Source organism: Schistocerca gregaria, chromosome 2, assembly GCF_023897955.1.
Source record: "Schistocerca gregaria isolate iqSchGreg1 chromosome 2, iqSchGreg1.2, whole genome shotgun sequence".
Classification (NCBI taxonomy): domain Eukaryota; kingdom Metazoa; phylum Arthropoda; class Insecta; order Orthoptera; family Acrididae; genus Schistocerca; species Schistocerca gregaria.
Window position 1 is genome coordinate 791870691 of NC_064921.1, and position 26873 is coordinate 791897563.

At 41.4% G+C, this 26873-nt stretch overlaps 1 protein-coding gene across 4 annotated transcripts in view; it reads right to left on the minus strand.

Moving 5' to 3' along the window:
• LOC126335054 (transmembrane protein 104 homolog) overlaps positions 1-26873 on the minus strand; it is a 92761-nt gene that overhangs the window by 44271 nt on the left and 21617 nt on the right. For all 4 annotated transcript variants that reach the window (XM_049997935.1, XM_049997933.1, XM_049997934.1 and 1 more), the window contains exon 4: positions 11416-11482. In XM_049997935.1, coding sequence (XP_049853892.1) covers positions 11416-11482 — 67 coding nt within the window. The remainder of the gene's footprint in view (positions 1-11415; positions 11483-26873) is intronic.

Here is a 26873-nt window from a genome sequence, read left to right on the forward strand (position 1 = left end):
GCTCTTTCAAAGGAACCCTGCCCTAATTTGTTGGGAGCGATTTAGGAAAATCACAGAAAACATAAATCTGGACGTCCAGATGCGGGTTTCAACAGACATCCTCCAGAATGTACATCCAGTGTAGAGTTTCTGAAGAAATTTAAAGACTGAATATGTTTGCGGAACATGTTGTGCAAGAATTATAACAATATAGATATGTGGGAGTATCCATCTCGATGCAGTCTCCAGAAAACCTCTACCATGAGAATAGAACAATCTTTGGAGGGAGAGAGAGAGAGAGAGAGAGAGAGAGAGAGAGAGAGAGAGAGAGAGAGAGAGAGAGAAACTCATCCGAGTCTTTATCCAAGGCAGTTGCATGTATTTATGTTGGCTAATAAAGTTTACATAAATGTATCCTTTGGATTTCGTTATTTATGGCAGTCGTAAATACCGGCCTCTACTATGGTATACCTACAGATGCAAGAAATGCAGCACATTTTTCATATTGTAATGAATCCATAAGGATTTCATGTAACAGAGAGAGAATAAGTCAGTCAATCTTTCAAATTTCTGTTTTTAGGTTTTACTTCTGACACTTACTGGAAATGAAATATAAAAATCAAAATATCAACACTTTATAGTCATTAATTCATAAAATATACCTGCTTCATTGCTATAGCTGTTAAAAAAGTTCCAGCCAATATCCAAGATGTCTGCTATTATGAGCAAGTGTCAGACTTTTTTTGCAAATCTAACAGCTGCTAAATGCTTCATTTCTTGTTTGAATCCAAGATACAGTATTAGGAGTGACTTGGATAAAATAGGAGCAGAAACTGGGCGCACAAATGTGGGGTTTGTGGAGGTCTTTCAGCACCATGATCAGCCCTGGGTAAATACTGCTGTAAGGCATGTTAACACTGAGCTGAACAGGATGCTCCAGGCACCAGCAAAATGTCACGTAAGTGTTGTTCCAGTTAATGCCATTGGTAGGTGGGGACACACTACGCTTGGTGTGCACCTGAACAGGAAGGGGAAAAATAAGTTAGTTTCTTTATTAGCAGAAACTGTAAGGGGTGCCACAGTCATATATGGGGTGATCCCTGTGGTTAATGGGTCCAGGCAGACAGGATTTTTATGTTAAAGCAAAGTCCAGACAGACAACAATCAAGATAAACAGAATAAAAGAAACTTCATGTACAGTCAATATGGGCAAATCTAAGGGCAGTATCAACTAACTTCATCAAAATATCATGGGAATAAAAAATCATGTAGATGAGCTATTAGTGTGTTTAGATGATTTCGAAAATAAGAATGAGATTGATATACTCTGTCTGTCTGAACACCACTTAACTGTAGGGATGGATAGTGTCAGTATAAATGGGTATAATTTAGCATCTTACACTTGTAGATCTAGGATGGATAAAGGAGGAGTTGCCATTTTTATAACACAAGGCTATAAATACAAAACTGTAGAAGTAAGCAAATTTTGTGTTGATCAGTGCTTTGAGGTTTGTGCATGTGAACTTCAGCTAGATAATGTAGTATTGATATTAGCTACAGTGTACAGACTTGGAACTAACCGTGTCAGACAAATACACTCCTGGAAATGGAAAAAAGAACACAATGACACCGGTGTGTCAGACCCACCATACTTGCTCCGGACACTGCGAGAGGGCTGTACAAGCAATGATCACACGCACGGCACAGCGGACACACCAGGAACCGCGGTGTTGGCCGTCGAATGGCGCTAGCTGCGCAGCATTTGTGCACCGCCGCCGTCAGTGTCAGCCAGTTTGCCGTGGCATACGGAGCTCCATCGCAGTCTTTAACACTGGTAGCATGCCGCGACAGCGTGGACGTGAACCGTATGTGCAGTTGACGGACTTTGAGCGAGGGCGTATAGTGGGCATGCGGGAGGCCGGGTGGACGTACCGCCGAATTGCTCAACACGTGGGGCGTGAGGTCTCCACAGTACATCGATGTTGTCGCCAGTGGTCGGCGGAAGGTGCACGTGCCCATCGACCTGGGACCAGACCGCAGCGACGCACGGATGCACGCCAAGACCGTAGGATCCTACGCAGTGCCGTAGGGGACCGCACCGCCACTTCCCAGCAAATTAGGGACACTGTTGCTCCTGGGGTATCGGCGAGGACCATTCGCAACCGTCTCCATGAAGCTGGGCTACGGTCCCGCACACCGTTAGGCCGTCTTCCGCTCACGCCCCAACATCGTGCAGCCCGCCTCCAGTGGTGTCGCGACAGGCGTGAATGGAGGGACGAATGGAGACGTGTCGTCTTCAGCGATGAGAGTCGCTTCTGCCTTGGTGCTTATGATGGTCGTATGCGTGTTTGGCGCCGTGCAGGTGAGCGCCACAATCAGGACTGCATACGACCGAGGCACACCGGGCCAACACCCGGCATAATGGTGTGGGGAGCGATCTCCTACACTGGCCGTACACCTCTGGTGATCGTCGAGGGGACACTGAATAGTGCACGGTACATCCAAACCACCATCGAACCCATCGTTCTACCATTCCTAGACCGGCAAGGGAACTTGCTGTTCCAACAGGATAATGCGCGTCCGCATGTATCCCGTGCCACCCAACGTGCTCTAGAAGGTGTAAGTCAACTACCCTGGCCAGCAAGATCTCCGGATCTGTCCCCCATTGAGCATGTTTGGGACTGGATGAAGCGTCGTCTCACGCGGTCTGCACGTCCAGCACGAACGCTGGTCCAACTGAGGCGCCAGGTGGAAATGGCATGGCAAGCCGTTCCACAGGACTACATCCAGCATCTCTACGATCGTCTCCATGGGAGAATAGCAGCCTGCATTGCTGCGAAAAGTGGATATACACTGCCGACATTGTGCATGCTCTGTTGCCTGTGTCTATGTGCCTGTGGTTCGGTCAGTGTGATCATGTGATGTATCTGACCCCAGGAATGTGTCAATAAAGTTTCCCCTTCCTGGGACAATGAATTCACGGTGTTCTTATTTCAATTTCCAGGAGTGTAGAAAAAGTTATTAATCTGTGGTGATTTCAATGTAAACTTTCTAATTAATTCTGATAGGAAAAGTGAACTAGAAGTGTTATTAACAACATATAACTTAGAATCAGTGGTCAATTTCCCTACACATATAGCTCAAGACAGTAGCACTCTAATAGATAATGTATTTGTACAGAAAAAGGATGTAAAACAAACACATGCTTTCCGTGTGGTACATGGATTGTCAGACCATGATGCACAACTGATTAACTTACAAAACCTAACAGGGTATATAATTCAGAAGCCATTCAGTAAAATTGTGAGGTTGCTCAATACAGTATCTATAGAGCACTTCAGAGAAAGTTTAAGAAATGTTAATTGGGGAGATGTATATAATGAGCCAAATGATAATGATAAGTGCAACATATTTCTTGATAAATTTATATCCATTTCTGAACATTGTTTCCCAAAGAAAAGAACTAAATGTAACACCACATACCATTCAAAGAATCCTTGGGTTACTATAAGTATTAAAGTATCTTCAGAACGAAAAAGAAAACTCTATGAGATAGCAAGAACTAGTAAAGAGCCAGAAGTAGTTTCACACTATAAAAATTATTGCAACACACCGAGAAAAGTTTTAAGGAAGTCAACAAATATGTATGTTAGAGAAGAAATGAAGAACTCTGGCAATAAAATCAAATCAATATGAAATGTTGTTAGAAGGGAGATAGGAAAAGTAACCACTGGGATAGGTAGTATTACTATTAAAGAGAATGAGACCATCCTAACCAACATTACACAAGTAGATAATGTATTTAAAAACCATTTCTTAAGTGTAGGAGAAAAAATTGGTTAGAATAGTTCACAAGAAAAAGCCAGGCAGTACACAGAAGTCAGTTTTGAAAAATTTTCGTCAGATTAAGTTTCACCTAAAAACCTCTTGTGAAATAATTAAAATTATTAAATCTTTGAAAAGTAAATGTTCTGCTGGAGTAGATGACATCTCTAAAAAGATATTAAAACAATATGGAGACGGAGGTGGACAGTCACCCTCATGGGCGTACCGGCTGCAAGTGACGCATTTAGCCGCATGTGAACAAGACTGGCAGGTGTGGTTAAAATGCTGACACTGGCAGCAGCGCGTAGGGTTCGGGACATAGGGGCGAACAGAAAACCTCATAGCCCGCTTTGATGTGCGACGGCAGCTGAACACTATCAAAGGTCAAGAAAAGTGTCCGGGTTGGTACAAGGTCATTGTCGACCATTTCATGACCGTAGGTACAGCCATCACGCCCTGCTCAGCAAGGAAAGACTGAATCTCCTCGTCAGGCAATCCATCAAGTGATCTAGTATATACCACGCAACGCGACGAATTCAAAGTGCGGTGAGCCTCCACCCGGACAGAGAACGTGTTCAGGAGCGTGGCCCGAAGGAGTTTTATGCCTGAAAAGTGCTCTCAGTTTCCAACACTTAGTTACCGTTACGCATCCTGGTACAAGACTTGACAGGTCCAGCTATGGCGGTGGTGGTGGTGGTGGTTAGTGTTTAATGTCCCGTCGACAACGAGGTCATTACAGACGGAGCGCAAGCTCGGGTTAGGGAAGGATTGGGAAGGAAATCGGCCGTGCCCTTTCAAAGCAACCATCCCGGCATTTGCCTGAAACGATTTAGGGAAATCACGGAAAACCTAAATCAGGATGGCCGGAGACGGGATTGAACCGTTGTCCTCCCGAATGCGAGTCCAGTGTGCTAACCACTGCGCCATCTCGCTCGGTGTCCAGCTATGGCATCTGCGCCCTTCTGAATAACAAAAGGGCTAACAGATGACAAATCCTTTCCGTCATCAGATCTAGAAACTATGAGGAACTCTGGGGCAGGCGGTAGTACTTTTGTCGCCTCTTACGACAGGCAGGAATACCTCAGGCCTATTCTCACCCCGGACCCGCAGGGGGATTTTGAATCTTTTAAAGAGACTAGGTTGAGCAACTTTTGCAATCACAATAATTGCCAATTTTGAGGACATAGAAATTAGTAAGCTAACATACTTTGCATACTTTCACTCTCTGATGTCATATGGAATAACACTTAGACAAAAGGTATTCACTCCTCAAAAGAAATTGGTTAGAATAATGTGTGGGGTTCATAGTCGCACGTCTTGTAGGCATCTTTTTAAAAGATTGGGAATTCTTACAACAGCCTTATAGTACATTTACTCACTAATGAAATGTGTTCTCAACAATATGGACCAGCTTAAAAAACAGTGAAATTCATGATTATAATACCAGAAAAAAGAAAGACTTACACTATCCTTTATTCAGCCTATCTTTGGCATAAAAGGGGTAAAATATGCTGCTATAAAAATTTTTGACAAATTACCAGATGAAATAGAATGTATGACAGACAGTAGCAATAGCTTCAAAAACAAACTGAAATCATATCTCCTGGACAACTCCTCCTATGCCAAAGAGGAATTCTTTAATAGTAATAAATAAATTGTTCCTTAAACTTAGTTCCTTAAACTTACATGGCAATCTTTTATGCTACACACACAAATAAATTAATAAAGTTTACGCGAACATCTTTTGTTTGATTTGTTTTGCTTTACCACAATGTATTTGTATTTTCTCATGCAACTAGCAATTTTGTTGGATGTTTCAGGAATCATTTTAGTTAATAACTGTGGGCATACAACAGCAATGAATTTGATGTCCTCTTCACTTCTGACAGTCACCAGAAATCAATGTAGCTAACTGCCTCTCCCCATAGCTTAACACTTTCTCATAACTATTCTTTTACAGTAATGATGGTCTGATGTTCAGCAGCTTCGAAATGCATGATTCATCCATTCTTGGTTGAATACGAAAATCATTGGATCCCGTCACCCTCACTGTGAGCAGACTGTTGTTATAAAGTGTTGCATAGTCTTCATCCTAAAGCCTTTGACACTTTCCACTGCTGGCAGACACTTGTGTGTGCACTGTGTTTTATTGTTGTAAATGGCACCTTTTCTTTGCACATTCAGTTTTATTCCCACAGTATTACTCTGCAGTTGTGGATCAAAGTAAAGTTCTTTGTTACAATATCAGTTCTCACCAGTCAAAATTACAAAAATTTAACTGAAAACTAAAACAATGAAAAATTCCAAATTCTCATGTTTTATGTGGATTTCCTGGGTCACATACACCCTGTAGTACATGATATATCTTTTCAGTATTCCTCTCAATACATTGGAAATTTCGTCATGTAGAAATGTGTGTAGACCATGTCCTAATTTTTGGTTTACACCAATCACTTTCTGACTTCAAAGGTATTGACTCAATATAAACTTGAAAAATAACAATCATTTATTCATAAAGTAAACACTTTCAAACACTAAGACTTCAATGGGAGACAGAACAGTGTATTTTGTATAAAATGGTGAGGATTTAGAATGGGAGTTGCCACTATAGTGGATTGATGGATAATACTTTACTTTTGAATAAGACTCACATATTCTAATATTAATCATTAAAATATTCATCATACAAAATTTAACATTGAAAGATTCTTTACTTTATGAAGCTTTTTATGTAAAATTGTTCTGCTAAGGTACTGGTTTGCATGAATAATTTTGTACAAGTTTTTCTTCACTGTAAATAATACAAAATATTAAGTATAACAATACAGTAAGTACCATGCATGACAAAATATACACAAATAATCACATGTATGAGCACAGAGGAAGGAGTGCTGTTCTGTTTAGTTATCAGCTGGTTCATGCAAGTTGTTAAAAGCAGCATAAGTGTAAATTAATTAGAAAGAATAAATGAAGAAAGTTTAGCAGTATATTAGTGTTGGATCTTTATATTTCAAAAAGTTACCCAGCAAGATTTGTTTACAAAAGCAGTATTATCCAAAAAGGCAATGAAATCAGGACACCTACAGCAAATCAACATGAACAATAAACTTCACCCTCAAATTCTACAAGGTATATAATAATTAGAAAAGTTATGTTTTCTTCTGTGTGATTAACAAAACTCATTTTTGTTGTTGAGGAAAATGCTATATATAAATATAACTTTTCACTAAATTTTTACATATTGTTTGAGAGTAGGAACATTGTACATGCTACTTCCTATTTGCAAGGTATTCTTAAATCCAATCGCAAACCTGGTCTGATATTCCACATTTTTGCACTTTGTTCACTAAGCGGACAGCATGGAAATGTATCAGAGGCCTTCTGAAAGACAAAGTACATGGCAAAGACCTGGACGCCAGCACTGACTGCCATTAGGGTCTTGTGAGCAAACAGAGTTCGCTAGGTTTCTCATGATCGTTGTTTGTGAAATCCCTGTAGACTCTCACAGAGGAGATTTTCAGTTAGATAATCTAGCACAAGACATGTACCAAAATTCTACAAAGGACTGATATCAAGCGATATATGGATTTAGTTGTCTGTAGTAATAACTGGGACATCACTATATGATACAATTTCAATATTTACTTCACCTCTGATAGTTCTGATCAAGGACATCTAGAGTTACTGATGCCTCACTTTAGTCTGCAAACACAGTAACATTCCAATTAAGACAGAAGAACAATGAAAAAGTGATCAGCAATATCTCTACATCCAACTGTCCATGAATCAGTAAACAGTATGATCACAATGGTCAAATGACAGCAGTAACAGATACCCATTAATCTCTGTTGTCTGAAAAGTTTTACTGACTCAGTTATACCACGCAGAAGGAGTCCACGGGACAAATACTCAGAAGAAGTTTGCCAAGGCTGCACAGTAACTGAGAAATTTAATTCTTCTTAAAATAATTCCTAGAACACAGTGAATCAAGTTTATCGTCACAACAGATCAGGGACAGTTACAGTGCAAGTCCATAGTAAGGGTGGCAACACCTGGTTCAGAAGTTTGTTGCACAAGTAAGAGGGAGTTATTTAGAACAGAGAACCAGCTGTAATCATGAGCTAAAATCAACACAACAAAATTCTTCACCATGGCAAAAACGTACATAAAAAATTTCAAAATCTGAGAACAAGGCAAAGGCAATTTGCAATACCAATCAAACGTGCTTAAGTACACAATATTCAGCTCCCTGATGACAGTGTCTCTGAAACCTTTGCAATGATGTTCTCCACCTGAGAACTGAACCACTTGATAGCTGTGTTCAGCTCATCATCTTTGAGCTGTTGTCCACCAACCTATTGTTTAAGGTAATAGCTGTGGCAGCAATGTTGGAATTTTAGATGCATTGAACATGAGAAACAACAGGAGCAAGAACATCTAAAGTTTTTGGTCCTTTTGTTGTCCTGATTTCACTGGATGAATACTGGGCTTGCCACATCACTCTTCATTATGTACATCTGCATCACAACTTTAAAAGCCGTGACAACACTGTCTAACTTTCCTTCACTCATTCCTGTAAGCCCACAAATTAGATGTAACTCATGATGAATCTGACGAGCTCCAGATCCTTTCGCATGCAACCATCTACTTACAGCAAACACTTTCCAACTGGCAGAAACAATGATTTTGAACTAACTGTTAGCTTTCACTCAGATTCAAATGACTACTGAATCAAAATAGACTTCTGTGGCTTTCTAGACAATCATGCTACTTTGTTGTTCTCAGCTTTCAACATTTAAATACACAAATGACGTACTCTTTGGGAAAAAAAAACTCTTTAGAGACCTTGGAATTATAGGATGAACAGTGACATTCACAACCACAATGCTAGAAGCAAAAGTAATTACCATGCCTAGAGTTCACAGCTAAATTTGTTTACTGGTGCAGAAGTCCACACATGTTGCCACATAGGAAATAGGGAAACCTTAAATATTAACAAACAAAGTAAAAGATGAAAATAGTTTCTCCGTTTCATTCATGACACAGCTGCAGACCTCAATCTCCATCAACAAGCTACATGCAGTATGGATTCTCAGTTTATCAGCATATTTAGAATTCCAGCTAGCATTTATGTTCACATTAGACACATTTTAACTTTTATAGAGTTGCATAAATGCTTTGTTTAAAGCTTTAGATAGAAAAATCAGCAGAGAAGCTGCAATGGATTTTTTCCCAAAGAAGCTGCTTTTCTACAGTAGTGAGACTTTTACACTGTTGCCCTTCCCATCTAAGTGACCACAAGTGGAAAGACAGCGTAGGAAAGTAATATGTTATTTGCAAAAATAATTTGATTTCTATACACAAGTTATTTATTTGTAACTCATACTTAATAGCTGCATATTTCTTTAGGGTTCATTTTGATGGCAGTATTCTTCACAATAGGAGATCGGCCACTGACAGGCAAGAGCAACAAGCACCACACTCGAAAAGACACCGCCTTTCAGAGCTGCAGACTACGTTTGTGGAATTAAAAAACTTACGTGATACAATGTTCTCCACAACCCTTGTACCACATCTTTATACAAAGCAATTTTTGTTTTATTGAAATCTGTACAACAAAAATTGAGGACATATGGATGTTATGTAATAGAACATTTTAACTAAGAATAAATATAACTGCTGAGAACTTCATTATTTCAAGTTTACATAGTTCATACTACAATAATGATTTTATTCCCTGAAAACTAAACAACATAGTAAGTAAATATGCCATATCTGCTGTTCTGAAGATTTAGTTATTTCTGTATTTTCATTAAAGCTGGTATATAAGGTACTGAGATAACACTGGTTTGGACTACTATGAACTTCCACGTCAATTTTAACAATAATACTTTTTCATGTCCAAGATTCATCCAGGACTGGAAATAATATGCAGTCCACAAATATCTTCGTTAATGAGAAAACATTTATGCACTCCGAGCTAATAGTTATGAAGAATGTGTGTTTTACGATCTAGTGAAACTTCAAAAATTCATCACTATTCCATACACAGTTGTTTTCTTTCTTATCCATCTTTGGACAAATAGCTAGTAAAATTATCAGGCATAGCATCACACTAATAATACACACATCGTGATTCATTACACACACAATTTATAATCTAGAAAAAGTAATTCCCATAGTTAACAATAAAAGTGATCAGCAACAGTTATAATTAGTTATTAGAATACTTCATGTAAGTAGCCCACAATGGTTTCTACTTTCTATGTATACATTGACTTATTCCAAGTCTCTGGAGATGAAAAGATTTAAGGAACACGTTCTTAATTTCACAGATATATATGTCCTACAGTGTACGTTTCTTTATTGTCTCTCACCCTACCTCAATAAACAATTTCTTTGTCTTTTTCTTTATTTTTCTCCCTCTTTACCATATTTCCTACACTTATTCCCTCCCTCCCCCCCCCCCCCCTACTCATTTTTGTCATTCCCACTCATCTGAATATCCTGGACATTCTCCTTAGCTTTTCAAATTACATCAAATTCCAATAATTGTTTTTGCCATTTCATACTGTCCAGTAAGTCTCTTGACCAGATCCCTACTTTCCCTGTATTCTTCACACTTAACCTCTCTTCCTCCATCCCTTCCTTCTCTTCCACAAAAATAAGTAGTTCCCAATTCCAAAAGACAGAAATTTGGGGTCTTCCTATGCATTTATAACTGTACCTGCTTGGTAAGTTCTTCTCTCTGCCCATGTATTAAAAGAACAAACTTTTCTTTTGTGTTAGGTGAATAAAACTTCAAATGATCCTATCTGCACCAAGATAATCTAAAGCCTAGGAGCATATTACAACTATGGCCAACAGACAGATGGACCACTCAGCTGTTGAACATGCCATCCAACATTATGTGCCTCACTTTAATGACTGCTTCACTGCCCATGCCATCTGGATTCTCCCCAGCAACATTAGCTTTTCTGAATTCCACAGGTGGGAATTCCCCCTGCTATGCATCCTCTGTTCCTTTAACCCCCTCAACTTTCACTAGTCCCTGTCCTCCACCTGCGTATCCCCTTCCCAGTTCCCACTCTTAGTACACACGACTTCCTACGCCACCAATGCACCTACATCTTCTTCTTCTTCTTCTTCTTCTTCTTCTTCTTCGCCCCCCCCCCCCCCCCCTCCTGCCGCACACAGTCTCCCAATGTTGCATGTAGAAGCCCTACTCTGTCCCTACCATATCTCTGCACACTCCCATAGGCAACACTATTCCTCCCCTCCCCACACCTCTTTCTAACATCTCCCACACCCCACTCATCCCAACTAGATTGCTGCACACATCAGAGGAAGTCACAGTCAGGTCTTAGCACTCACAGAAGGGGGTCTTGCGTGTGTCAGTTTTTTACTTCTGAAGAAAGACTTTGAAAGCTGAAACATTCTTCCAGCATACTTTTTCATTCTGCTGTCTGCAACTTAATGCCTCCTCTATGTGGTGAGTGGCATCTATCCTTTCCATACTGTCTTCACGTGAATTAAATTTTCTTCTTTATAAGAAACAGCTTAAGTGCAGAAAAATAATTAAAGTATTTCATATACAATGTAAATACAAACCTCCTGGGGAGACCAGTGGCTGATCTTCATCACTGTCTTCATCTTGTGACTCATTCACTTGCAAAGCCTAAAACAACAATACTTTTTGTAAGTAATAAATGGCAGAAGTAATTCAGTCTATACAACAGTATATAAAAATTGTACTTCAATTTCTGTCCATATGTTCACATTGTAAAGTATTTAGCCTTCTAGGAACTGGACTATATCATAATGCCAGAGGACTGAGCCGATCTCTCAAAAATGTTTCTTCCATTTTCCAAGTTCACCCACTCAAGTTATAAGAAATTATGTAACAAACCACTGCTCAAAATTCTAAATTCAAATTCCGGTCAGTGTGAGTAAGACTGAGCATATTACACACACACACACACACACACACACACACACACACACACACACACAAATGTCCATTACCCTGACGTCCTAGAACTATCCTCAAAGGTATTACAACCTTTTGAATTTGCCTATGTGCCACCTATCATTCAGTAAAAATGCACTTACAGTGTCAGTGGGTTAGTAGTTGAGTACTGCTTTTGGTAACAGTTCACACATTCAATGATGGTAAGCCAATACAAGTTAGATGTGGATGGCAATGAGATTTTCATTTGTAACTTCCTTTGCTCTGTAAATGAAGTTAGCTAATATTTTCACTCGCAACAATTTAATCAGCCAATATTTTGTTTCAGCAATTTCGCTGTGCTATTAGATCCCAACCCAACCACAACCTCTGAAATATTTGTGATAGCCAATACTACAAGTTTTGGCTACATGAGAGGTGGCGTATTTGTCACAGTAGACAAGAAATTCAAATCCACTGAGACAGAAATTGAAGCCATGTGTGAGACTGTTTGGGTAAGACTTAGTATCAGTGCTATAAATGAAAATTTTAGAGAGAAACTCAGTTCACCATATATAATGTTATGGCATAAACTCAAGTGCCAGAACACCAGTCGGCAGCGATAGAGCAGAGGGGGCTGTGAGACAATGTCAGCCAATCACACGAGGACATAAGCACCGCACCCGACTAGTCACAACCAAGTCAAAGACAAGCTTCAAGACTAATTACCTGAATAGCAGCACTGACTGTTACTTCACTTGTATTAAAACTTTATACTGCAAAAACTTGTATTTCAGATGTCGCCCTTTGCTTGCGATGCATCTATGTAATTCTCAAAGTTAAGTATATGGCCATTTTTTCTCGTAATAAAACTCATTAATACAATTTGCTTGAATTGTTGTCTAGCGATCCAAGAAAGCAGGTATCCAAGACACCTTGTATTCCACGACGAGGCAGGATTTAACACACAAGTTCCCCAATCATACTGTAATCATCGGCGGAGACTTTAACCATTCAGTCAATCAAATGGGAAAATTACAGTTTTGTTAGTGGTGAGTGAGTGAAAGCATCCTGTGAAACTTAACAATGCCTTCTCTGAAAACTACATAGAACATATAGTTTGGAACCCCACTCATGATGGAAATACACTGCTGGAAATTTAAATAAGAACACCATTAATTCATTGTCCCAGGAAGGGGAAACTTTATTGACACATTCCTGGGGTCAGATACACCACATGATCACACTGACAGAACCACAGGCACATAGACACAGGCAACAGAGCATGTCGGCACTAGTACAGTGTATATCCACCTTTCGCAGCTATGCAGGCTGCTAATCTCCCATGGAGACGATCGTAGAGATGCTGGATGTAGTCCTGTGGAACGGCTTGCCATGCCATTTCCACCTGGCGCCTCAGTTGGACCAGCGTTCGTGCTGGACGTGCAGACCGCGTGAGACGACGCTTCATCCAGTCCCAAACATGCTCAATGGGGGACAGATCCGGAGATCTTGCTGGCCAGGGTAATTGACTTACTCCTTCTAGAGCACGTTGGGTGGCACGGGATACATGCGGACGTGCATTGTCCTGTTGGAACAGCAAGTTCCCTTGCCGGTCTAGGAATGGTAGAACGATGGGTTCGATGACGTTTTGGATGTACCGTGCACTATTCAGTGTCCCCTCGACAATCACCAGAGGTGTACAGCCAGTGTAGGAGATCGCTCCCCACACCATGATGCCGGGTGTTGGCCCTGTGTGCCTCGGTCGTACGCAGTCCTGATTGTGGCGCTCACCTGCACGGCGCCAAACACGCATACGACCATCATTGGCACCAAGGCAGAAGCGACTCTCATCGCTGATGACGACACGTCTCCATTCGTCCCTCCATTCACGCCTGTCGCGACACCACTGGAGGCAGGCTGCACGATGTTGGGGCGTGAGCGGAAGACGGCCTAACGGTGTGCGGGACCGTAGCCCAGCTTCATGGAGACGGTTGCAAATGGTCCTCGCCGATACCCCAGGAGCAACATTGTCCCTAATTCGCTGGGAAGTGGCGGTGCGGTCCCCTACGGCACTGCGTAGGATCCTACGGTCTTGGTGTGCATCCATGCATCGCTGCGGTCCGGTCCCAGGTCGACGGGCACGTGCACCTCCCGCTGACCACTGGCGACAACATCGATGTACTGTGGAGACCTCACGCCCCACGTGTTGAGCAATTCGGCGGTACGTCCACCCGGCCTCCCGCATGCCCACTATACGCCCTCGCTCAAAGTCCGTCAACTGCACATACGGTTCACGTCCACGCTGTCGCGACATGCTACCAGTGTTAAAGACTGCGATGGAGCTCCTTATGCCACGGCAAACTGGCTGACACTGACGGCGGCGGTGCACAAATGCTGCGCAGCTAGCGCCATTCGACGGCCAACATCACGGTTCCTGGTGTGTCTGCTGTGCCGTGCGTGTGATCATTGCTTGTACAGCCCCCTCGCAGTGTCCGGAGCAAGTATGGTGGGTCTGACACACCGGTGTCAATGTGTTCTGTTTTCCATTTCCAGAAGTGTATATTGGATCTAATGACAACAAATACCTGATCTCTGAGGACGTCCACATCGAAAATGTTGTCAATGACCATGATGTGATTGTGGCAACAATGATTACCAAAGTGAAAGGACAACTAAAACAAGCAAAAAGAGACGTATGTTCAGTGAACTAGATAAAAAATCTAGTAGTGTCATATATCAATGAGGAACTTTAAACTTTCAGTATATGATAAGAGCATGAAGGGGAACTAGGCTCAAGTTTAAAAGAATATGGAAATTACTGCACAACAGGTGTAAAACAAAACATAGGGCTATAGATAGAGAGATGCTGAATGAAACATTTTTGGTTGCCCAGAGAGCAATGCACGATCGCTTCAATGACTATGACAGCAGAATATTGTTCAAATGATCTTTCACAAAAACCAAATAATTTCTGGTGGTATGTAGAGGCTGTTAGTGGCATCAACATTAGTGTCCAGGCCTTAGCGAATGAGACAGGAACTGAAACTGAGGAAGCCAAGCAAAAACTGAAATGCTTACTCAGTTTTCCAATGTTCCTTTACAAAGTAAAACCCAGGAAAACTGTCCTAATTTAATCCTCATACCACTGAAAAGATGAGTGAAATGAGTATAAGTGGTGTTGAGGAACAACTGAAATCATTAAAACTGAACAAAGATTCTATAGTGAATTTTCAGCTGAGTTAGCCCCTCCTCTGAATACAATCTATCGCAAGTCCCTTTAACAAAAACCAGTGCCCAGATCTTGAAAAAAGCTTGTGTCACACCTGTCAACAAGAATGGTAGTACAAGTCATCCACAAAACTACCAATATCCTTACATTAATTTGTTGTAGACTCTTAGAACATATTCCGAGTTCAATGTGGTGCCTATAACAGAACGACCTCCTCCATGCCAACCAGGATGGATTCTAAAAACGTCAATCATATGAAACCCAACTTCCATTTTCCTCACATGACACACTAAAAGTTATGGATCAAGGCAGCCAGGGCAACACAGTATTTCTTGACTCCAGAAAAGTTTTCGAGCTCAGTACCACACTAATTCTTATTGTCAAAAGTACGAACATACGGGGTATCTGATATTTGTGACAGGATTGAGGATTTTTTAGGTAGGGAGGATGCAGGATGTTATCTTTGAGAGACATCATCAGGTGTCGAGGCACAGGCGCCGGCTCCATGGGGCCTGAGCCCCCTCAAAACTTCATTTGGTGGGGCGGAGACCCCCCCCCCCCCCCCAATAACTTAAGAAAATTATTGGTTATATTATGGCCCATAAAATCACAAAATTATGTTGGAATTTTTTTTTTTTATTTCCTTGTTTGACAATAGTTACCTTTTAAAATACATTCAGTAATGAGTCAAAACAAATAAATATTACAGTAGTAAGCAGGTTAACTGAAAATGAGCAGTGTGAATCATGATAGTGTTACAGTGCTGCAGGCACACTTAGAATTTGTTCCGGTGCACGAACCTTTGGGTGGTAAGATCTGGCACTGACGGGCCAGCGCTGTGGCCCTGGCCCTGGCGACATCAAAAGGACCGGAGCAGAAGCGACTGGAACCGTCCGCCTCGTGTCACCTTGATACTTCGAGACATTACGACGACGTGGCTATATGAAGCCCACCCTGCTGCTGCAGTCATGCAATGTGGATGGTTTCGTTCAGTGTACGCTGCTGAATCGTTTAGTGTTCCTAGTGTCTAATGGACTATTTTATATGAGTATATTTTATTCGTTTACTTTAGTCTCTTAGTGTATTGTGAATTAAGTACTGCAAGTCAATGTCCAACAATTATTGTGTCATCAATTGCATCGTCGTCTTCAGGTGATAACCATTCACAGACAAAACCTGCACAATCCGTTAGGGAAGATCATTTCAGAAGTCTTGGTTGATCAAATATACATGGCTAGAATATGAAGCATCTACCAAAAAAGTTTTTTGCAAAACCTGCAAAGAGGCAGATGCCAAAAATTTATTACAATTTTCTTCAAAAAAATAAAATAAAATAAAATAAAATTTGCATTTACTTCCCTTTTATTTCCTAGCTGGAAAAAGGCTTTGGAAAAATTCTTTCTTAATGAAAATACATTTACGCATAAAGAAGGTGTTCTGAAACTAAATTCTATCACTAACCGAAGTGTGGCATCCCAATTGAATGAACAGTTAGATAGTGATATGATGAAAAGCAGTTTAGCTCTTGAGACAATTTTTACTACCGTGCAATTTCTTTGCCAATAAGGACTAGCAATTAGAGGGCATGAAGATGTAAACTCAAATTTTTTTCAATTGTTGGAACTCCGAAAGAATGACACACCTGAGTTTAAAGATTGGTTAGGGTGTTCTGGGTATAAGTGAATGTCCCACGATATTCAAAACAAGATCATTGATATACTAGGAAAGTCTGTTGAGAAAGGTATTGGCTTCAATGAAGAAGACTGAACATTTTTCTATTACAGTTAATGAAACAAGTGGCTCTTCAATTCATGAGCAAGTGTCATTTTGTATTTGTACTGGCGATGATTCCCTAATCATCAACAAAGACTTTATTGGCTTATTCAAGACCCTCAACACTGAATCACAAACTCTGTTTGGTATTTTAAAAGACATTTTTGCTCGTCTCTATTTGTCAATGGATAACTTGAGAGGGCAGTGCTATGATGGTGCCTCAAATACGAGAGGTACGTTCAAAGGACTAAAATAGTTAGTTTTGGATATATAACCAAAAGCACATTGCGTGCACTGCACACTCAGTTTAGACTTGGCAGTTGTAGACAGTCTCCGCCATCTTACATCTATGAGGGATATTATGGCTTTAGCCAATGACTTAATAAACACAGTAAGGGAATCCAACAAAAGGATGGGACTTTTCAGAAGCATACGCTGTGATAGCACCAACGACCCCTCTGCACAACTCAATGGACTATGTGAGCTTCTAGAATCTTGAGAATATTAAACAGCTTTGAAGAACTTCTAGCACTTTTTGAAACATTTTCTGCAGAGAACAAAACAGAGGCAGGTTACAAATGTGCAGGCTACCTTGAGTCAATGTTACAATTCAAGACTTATTTTTACGTCTTTATCGCCATGCAATATACCCAGTAGAGGATGTCAATGAAACAACTCAATGCTCTCATCTAAGTGTTGTTGATCTGGAAAAAATATATGAAGGGTTGATTTGTATATTGAGTGGAAAGCGTGATAGTTTTGAACACTTTTGGGAAGTGTGTTTAAAAGAAAAACCTTCACAAGTTGATGATCCTTCACTTCCTCGGAATCTAAGTATACCAAAGAAGTATGAAAACAACAGGATAGCTCACCTGCACACTTTCAAAACCCCAAAGGAATACAACAAATTTATTTACATCGAAGTTTGTCAAATGGTGCAGTCTTGCAATACTTAACGGTTTGTTTCAATTGGACTCACACAGGTCATTGCAGTTGAACAAGAGCGCTTGCTTTTAGTAAACAGACGTGAAACAAATTTGGAAAAAAATCAACTGAATTTTTCAAAAATGACCTAGACACTTTAATATGGTAGCCGATATCGCTAATAAAAAATAACTGGTCTTCAAAAACATACGTAACTTTAGAAAGTACATTACACAAGAGCCTGCAGTTGGAGAAATGTTATGTGAAGTAGTTAAGTGCTTTAGCCTTCTCCAAGAAATTCCAATCACGACAGCAACAGCAGAACAGTCATTTAGCGCCCTTAGGCGTCTGAAGTCATATCTCCGATCAACAAGCTGAGATGTTTTGGATGAATTAGATATCCAACCAGTCATCAACGACTTCGTATTCAGTAATCCAGTCACACGGTCGACATTTGCAACTTTCTAAAGACACACTAGCCCTAAGAATGGCATTTAGAGCAACATTAAAAATCTATATAAAAATAGAGAATTAAATAAAATAGAAAGAAACTTCCACATGGGAAAAATATATTAAAAACAAAGATTCCAAGACTTACCAAGTGGGAAAGCGCCGGTAAATAGGCACAATGAATAAAACACACACACAGAATTTCGAGCTTTCGCAACCGGCGGCTGCTTCGTCAGGAAAGAGGTAAGGAAAAGGAAACATGAAAGGATGTGGGTTTTAAGGGAGAGGGTAAGGAGTCATTCCAATCCCGGGAGCGGAAAGACTTACCTTACGGGGAAAAAAGGATAGACATATTTAAAGGCAAAGAGCTATGTCTGCTTGTGTCGATGGATGGATGGATGGATGGATGGGTGGGTGGGTGGGTGGGTGGGTGGGTGGGTGGGTGGGTGGGTGGGTGGGTGGGTGGGTGGGTGGGTGGGTGGGTGGGTGTGCGCGCATGCGTGTGTGCGCGCGCGCGTATATACCTATCCTTTTTCCCCCCTAAGGTAAGTCTTTCCGCTCCCGGGATTGGAATGACTTCTTACCCTCTCCCTTAAAACTCACATCCTTTCATCTTTCCTTTCCCTTCCCTCTTTCCTGACGAAGCAGCCGCCGGTTGCGAAAGCTCGAAATTCTGTGTGTGTGTTTGTGTGTTTTATTCATTGTGCCTATTTACTGGCGCTTTCCCGCTTGGTAAGTCTTGGAATCTTTGTTTTTAATATAGAGAATTAAATACATACATAATGTTAAATTTTCAGTTTTGAAATATTACTATGTTACTATGGTACTGTATCAGTTATTTGAAAATAACTAACTATATTTTTGGGTTTAAGACCCAATTAAAACCTGCTATTTACATCCTTTTTGACTGGAAGTATAAGGCATACTGTATTATAAGGTGTGCAACTGTGCTTCCGCCGTTTGCCGATAGGTGATGACAACGGTAAGTAGCGGTCAAAAGAAACAGATCGCAGACGTCAGGCAGTTAGCTCGAACCTCGGACAACATTTACCTCATCCAAACATTAGTCTATTTGTGTCTGCGTCATAAAGTTGTTCTTGATCGAAAATGTCAGTTTACGGGCGTAATTCTCGTCATTTGCGGCAGGTGTTACTGTTTTGTTTCAATATGAAGAAAACAGCGGCTGAGTCTCATCAAATGCTCTGAAGTATGTATGATGATGACGCTATTAGTGAAAGAACGTGTCGTGAGTGGTTTCAACGCTTCAAGAACGGTGATTTTAACATCTTAGACTGGCTTAGGGGTGGAAGAGAGAAAGTTTTTGAAGATGTAGAATCGGAGACATTGCTGAGTGAAGACTCAAGTCAAACTCACAAAGAATTGGCAAGATTAGTGGGAGTGACACAGCAAGCCATTTCAAAATGTCTCAGGCTATGGGCATGATTCAGAAAGAAGGGACTTGGGCCCCGTGTGAGCTGAAACCAACAGACATTGAACGGTGTTTGTGAACAGTTGATTCAGAGGCAAAAATGGAAGTGATTTCTGCATTGCATTGTGACCAGGAATGAAAAATGGGCTCATTATGATACCCGTAAATGCAAAAAAAATCATGGAGATATCCCAGACATGCTTCCACGTCAACGGCCGAACTCAATATTCACGGCTCCAAGATCATGCTCTGCATTTGGTAGGACCAGCTCGGCGTCGTGTACTACAAGGTGTTAAAACCAAGTAAAACAATCAAAGTTGCTAGTTATCAAATGCAATTAATGCGTTTGAGCAGAGCATTAAAAACCAAACAGCCACAATATAGCAAGAGGCATGATAATGTGATTTTACAGCATGATAACTCTTGACCCCACATTGCAAAAGAGGTCTAAACATATTTGGAAACGTTAAAATGGGAAGTCCCACCCCACCCGCTGTATTCTTCAGACATTGCTCCTTCTAACTATCACCTGTTTAGATCAATGGAGCATGGCCTAACAGACCAACACTTCCAATCTCATGAAGAGGTCACAAATTAGATTGATTTGCAGGTCGCTTCAAAAGATGAATAATTTTTTTTACTCGGGATTTGTACACTGCCCGAAAGATGGGAGGAAGTAGTGGCCAGTGATGGAAAATACTTTGAATGATACATGTGTAACCAATTTGTTTAATTAAAGCCTCAAATGTTGGGGGAAAAAAACAGCAGAAGCAATGATATACAACCTCTAACTTTATTAACTGTATTAAAGCATTAACTCTGAGATATTGTTTTTATTTAATGAACCCTGAGCCTTATTCAAAGTAAGCTTAAATTAGCTTTTTCACTTATTAATCAAAGTGCTATTACTGTGCGACAGCAATATTTTATATTTTATTCTTTTAATGATAGTTTAGTCTCAGAGCCATATATTCACTGCTCTGTAATAGTATATAAGCATGATTATTACTGTAAATTAAATTAGCTTTTTACAAAAATACTGTGTTTGTTTATGTTTTGTTTCTTTTTTCAAAGCCAAAAAAATGTATCAGGCTTTTAGGGTTGCCCAGAGTGTCAAGTCATCGAGAGTCCAGTTTCCGGGGATCTAATGTTGATCATAGGACTAAAATACTCAAAAAAAACTTTAAAACTCACTATTTTTCCATCTAAAATTTAGAAAGTTTCCTGGGGCAAGACCCCCAGTATGGGCCCCTCCAATATTTTTTATAAGTCGGCGCCCTGTGTAGAGGTGTCATCATGAGTGCCCTAGGGAAGTTTGCTGGGACCCATGCTTTTCATGTTTTATATTAATGACCTTGCAACAATATCAACACCAACCTCAGTCTTTCTGCAAGTGATGCAGTGATCTATAATGAAGCGCTGTCTGAAAAACTGCATAAATTTTCAGTCAGATACTGATAAGATTTCAAATTAGTGCAAAGATTGGCAACTTACTTTAAATGTTCAAAAATGTAAAATTGTGCACTTCCCGAAACAGAAACACATAGCATTCTCAGATTATAACACCTATGGGTCACAGTTGTAATCCATCAACTCTCACAAATACCGAGACGAAACATTTTGTAGGGATATGAAATGGAATAATCAGATATGCTCAGTTGTGGGTAAAGCAGGTGGTATATTTTGGTTTATTGGTAGAATACTGAAGAAGTGCACTCATTCTACTAATGAGATTGCTTACAAGTCACTCATGCCACTGGATCTACATCTACATCTACATCCGTACTCCGCAAGCCACCTGACGGTGTGTGGCGGAGGGTACCCTGAGTACCTCTATCGGTTCTCCCTTCTATTCCAGTCTCGTATTGTACGTGGAAAGAAGGATTGTCGGTATGCTTCTGTGTGGGCTCTAATCTCTCTGATTTTATCCTCATGGTCTCTTCGCGAGATATACGTAGGAGGGAGCAATATACTGCTTGACTCTTCGGTGAAGGTATGTTCTCGAAACTTTAACAAAAGCCCGTACCGAGCTACTGAGCGTCTCTCCTGCAGAGTCTTCCACTGGAGTTTATCTATCATCTCCGTAACGCTTTCGCAATTACTAAATGATCCTGTAACGAAGCGCGCTGCTCTCCGTTGGATCTTCTCTATCTCTTCTATCAACCCTACCTGGTGCGGATCCCACACTGCTGAGCAGTATTCAAGCATTGGGCGAACAAGCGTACTGTAACCTACTTCCTTTGTTGTCGGATTGCATTTCCTTAGGATTCTTCCAATGAATCTCAGTCTGGCATCTGCTTTACCGACGATCAACTTCATATGATCATTCCATTTTAAATCACTCCTAATGCGTACTCCCAGATAATTTATGGAATTAACTGCTTCCAGTTGCTGACCTGCTATTTTGTAGCTAAATGATAAGGGACCTATCTTTCTATGTATTCGCATCACATTACACTTCGCTACATTGAGATTCAATTGCCATTCCGTGCACCATGCGTCAATTCGCTGCAGATCCTCCTGCATTTCAGTACAATTTTCCATTGTTGCAACCTTTCGATACACCACAGCATCATCTGCAAAAAGCCTCAGTGAACTTCCGATGTCATCCACCAGGTCACTTATGTATATTGTGAATAGCAACGGTCCTATGACACTCCCCTGCGGCACACCTGAAATCACTCTTACTTCGGAAGACTTCTCTCCATTGAGAATGACGTGCTGCGTTCTGTTATCTAGGAACTCCTCAATCCAATCACACAATTGATCTGATAGTCCGTATGCTCTTACTTTGTTCATTAAACGACTGTGGGGAACTGTGTCAAACGCCTTGCGGAAGTCAAGAAACACGGCATCTACCTGTGAACCCGTGTCTAAGGCCCTCTGAGTCTCGTGGACGAATAGCGCGAGCTGGGTTTCACACGATCGTCTTTTTCGAAACCCATGCTGATTCCTACAGAGTAGATTTCTAGTCTCCAGAAAAGACATTATACTCTAACATAATACGTGTTCCAAAATTCTACAACTGATCGACGTTAGAGATATAGGTCTATAGTTCTGCACATCTGTTCGACGTCCCTTCTTGAGAACGGGGATGACCTGTGCCCTTTTCCAATCCTTTGGAACGCTTCGCTCTTCTAGAGACCTACGGTACACCGCTGCAAGAAGGGGGGCAAGTTCCTTCGCGTACTCTGTGTAAAATCGAACTGGTATCCCATCAGGACCAGCGGCCTTTCCTCTTTTGAGCGATTTTAATTGTTTCTCTATCCCTCTGTCGTCTACTTCGATATCTACCATTTTGTCAACTGTGCGACAATCTAGAGAAGGAAGCACAGTGCAGTCTTCCTCTGTGAAACAGCTTTGGAAGAAGACATTTAGTAATTCGGCCTTTAGTCTGTCATCCTCTGTTTCAGTACCATTTTGGTCACAGAGTGTCTGGACATTTTGTTTTGATCCACCTACCGCTTTGACATAGGACCAAAATTTCTTAGGATTTTCTGCCAAGTCAGTACATAGAACTTTACTTTCGAATTCATTGAAAGCCTCTCGCATAGCCCTCCTCACACTACATTTCGCTTCGCGTAATTTTTGTTTGTCTGCAAGGCTTTGGCTATGTTTATGTTTGCTGTGAAGTTCCCTTTGCTTCCGCAGCAGATTTCTAACTCGGTTGTTGTACCACGGTGGCTCTTTTCCATCTCTTACGATCTTGCTTGGCACATACTCATCTAACGCATATTGTACCATGGTTTTGAACTTCGTCCACTGATGCTCAACACTATCTGTACTTGAGACAAAACTTGTGTGTTGAGCCATCAAGTACTCTGAAATCTGCTTTTTGTCACTTTTGCTAAACAGAAAAATCTTCCTACCTTTTTTAATATTTCTATTTACGGCTGAAATCATCGATGCAATAACCGCTTTATGATCGCTGATTCCCTGTTCTGCATTAACTGATTCAAATAGTTCGGGTCTGTTTGTCACCAGAAGGTCTAATATGTTATCGCCACGAGTCGGTTCTCTGTTTAATTGCTCAAGGTAGTTTTCAGATAAAGCACTTAAAAATATTTCACTGGATTCTTTGTCCCTGCCACCCGTTATGAACGTTTGAGTCTCCCAGTCTATATCCGGCAAATTAAAATCTCCACCCAGAACTATAACATGGTGGGGAAATCTACTCGAAATATTTTCCAAATTATTCTTCAGGTGCTGAGCCACAACAGCTGCTGAGCCCGGGAGCCTATAGAGACATCCAATTACCATGTCTGAGCCTGCTTTAACCGTGACCTTCACCCAAATCATTTCACAATTCGAATCTCCGTCAATTTCCTTCGATACTATTGCACTTCTTATCGCTATAAACACGCCTCCCCCTTCACTGTCCAGCCTATCTCTGCGGTATACATTCCAATCAGAGTTTAGGATTTCATTACTGTTTACGTCTGGTTTCAGCCAACTTTCTGTTCCTAGTACTATATGGGCGTTGTGACCGTTTATTAATGAGAGCAGTTCTGGGACCTTTCTATAGACGCTCCTGCAGTTTACTATTAGCACATTAATATTGTTATTCCTTGTTGCATTTTGCCTACTCCTGCCTTGCCGCGTCTCAGGAGGCGTCTTGTCGGGCCTAGGGAGGGAATTCTCTAACCTAAAAAAACCCCATGTGCACTCCACACGTACTCCGCTACCCTCGTAGCCGCTTCCGGCGTGTAGTGCACGCCTGACCTATTCAGGGGGACCCTACATTTCTCCACCCGATAGCGGAGGTCGAGAAATTTGCACCCCAGCTCTCCGCAGAATCGTCTGAGCCTCTGGTTTAAGCCTTCCACTCGGCTCCAAACCAGAGGACCGCGATCGGTTCTCGGAACGATACTACAAATAGTTAGCTCTGATTCCACCCCGCGAGCGAGGCTTTCCACCTTCACCAACTCCGCCAACCGCCTGTACGAACTGAGGATGACCTCTGAACCCAGACGGCAAGAGTCATTGGTGCCGACATGAGCAACAATTTGCAGTCGGGTGCACCCAGTGCTCTCTATCGCCGCCGGTAGGGCCTCCTCCACATCTCGGATGAGACCCCCCGGCAAGCAGACAGAGTGAACACTGGCCTTCTTCCCCGACCTTTCCGCTATTTCCCTAAGGGGCTCCATCACCCGCCTAACGTTGGAGCTCCCAATAACTAATAAACCCCTCCCCCCGTGTGCCTGCTCGGACCTTGCTGAAGGAGCAGCCACATGTCCACTCACAGGCAGAGCGGGCGATGCCACACGGCCAGCCTCCACATTGACCCTCCGCCACGTGCGCCGCGAACGCCGCTGAACCCGCCACTCCCCTTGGGGAGAGGGTGGCCCAACCGCACCCGGTACCCGCGAAGATGTCTCGACAGCAGGGACAGTGGGTGAAGCATCTAACATCTGGGGTGCACCATGCGACGCACCAGACTCCCCACTGCCGCTACACTCCGAGGCAGCAGCCTGAAGACGGCTGACCGCGACCATCAACACGCTCAGCTGTTCGCGAAGAGTGGCCAGCTCCTCCTGCGTCCGTACACAGCAGCCACACATCCTAGCCATCCTAAGAAATCAATTTACTATAGAGTGTTAATCAGCTTTTAACTAGACTGCTAATTCACTAAAGGCGGTTGATTATTGACTAAACTGTGATTGCTAACCACTTCTTGTAGAAACAAGGAAAATAGCACTACCTGTCTCTGGACGGTATTGAAAACAAACACTAGCACTACTAGCACTACGGCTGACTAAAGGGACACTCTGACTGTATTTAAAACAAACACGAGATCTATGGAACACTTAATAGCACTCTACTATTAAAGCTTCCTAAAAGCAAAAACACGCAGAAGAAGAAGTGACAAGTAAGAAAAATACAGATAATACTTAGATTAAGGTAGCTCGCTGCACAGAAGACGTGAAGCAGACGGCGGTTAGGGCGACACTGACACTACTGGCACTATGGCTGACTAAAGGGACTCTCTCTGACTATTCAAAACAAACACGAGATCTATGGAACACTTAATAGCACTCTACTATTAAAGCTTCCTAAAAGCAAAAACACGCAGAAGAAGAAGTGACAAGTAAGAAAAATACAGATAATACTTAAATTAAGGTAGCTCGCTGCACAGCAGACGTGAAGCAGACGGCGGTTAGGGCGACATCTAGAATATTGCTCAAGCACTTGGGACTCATATGAAATAGGACTAGGGGGATATTTAATGTATACACAGAATGGCAACATGAATGGTCACAGGCTTGTTTGATCTGTGGGGGGAGCAGATGTAATTATCCTGAGAAAGTCTACTAATAAAGGTTCAAGAACTGGCTTTAAATGATGACTCTAGGAATATACTACAATTCTCTACATATCAGTCACATAGATATAAGGAGGCTAGATTAGAATAATTACGGCATGCACAGAGGCATTCTTCCCACACTGCACATGTGAATGGAACAGGAAAAAAATAATAACTGGTACAGTGGGATGTACCCTCTGCCATGCACTTCAAGTGGTTTGCAGAATACAGATGTAATGTAGATGCATACTGTTGCCTAACTGGCTATGACCAACAATAATGAATTGCCGGCAACAGCAAACAACAAAAATCCACTGACTTACCCCACCAAACCATGCACCCCCACCTTTTACATTCTTCCTTAGCACAAACCCAATCATCCTGGCCATCCCATAGTTGCTGACATCAAAGCACTCACCACCTCCTTTTCACCTCTTAGGAAATTTCACAATGCTTTTTGCAGATCTCTTGGTTGTAAGCTGCATTCTGAACTTTTTCTTTCCAGTTCCTCAACTACCTAGCATTCTAATGACTTTCCCCTTTCACACGCAACTGTGCTTCATATTTCATTGCTAAGCCTTCTCTATAGTCTTTTTCCTTTTTTTGTTTCTGAACTTTCTTCTCCCCTCTGTTCTTTTACCTCTCATGCAGATCATAGATTTCTTTCAAGATTCTGTAATAATGCTCTTATTCCTCGGTCAATATTGGTCAAAATTTCTAGGAGTCCATTTTTTAAGCATGTGTGTTATATCATGTGGCAGCACTGGAGATATATTTCCTTTTCTTATTCTAATTTTTTGTAGGCCCCATATTTTTAGCCTGTACAAATATGACTATTTTTAATTATTTTAGATTTCTGCCATCAAAACAATGTGATTAAAATTACATCTTTAAACCATGTATTTGCAAGCATCAAATGTGGTTCCCTGATTATTGCAACAACAAAGGTGTGTGTAAATTATGGTTCATCATCATCATCTCCGGCAATATATACTGTTTGAGTAAATCT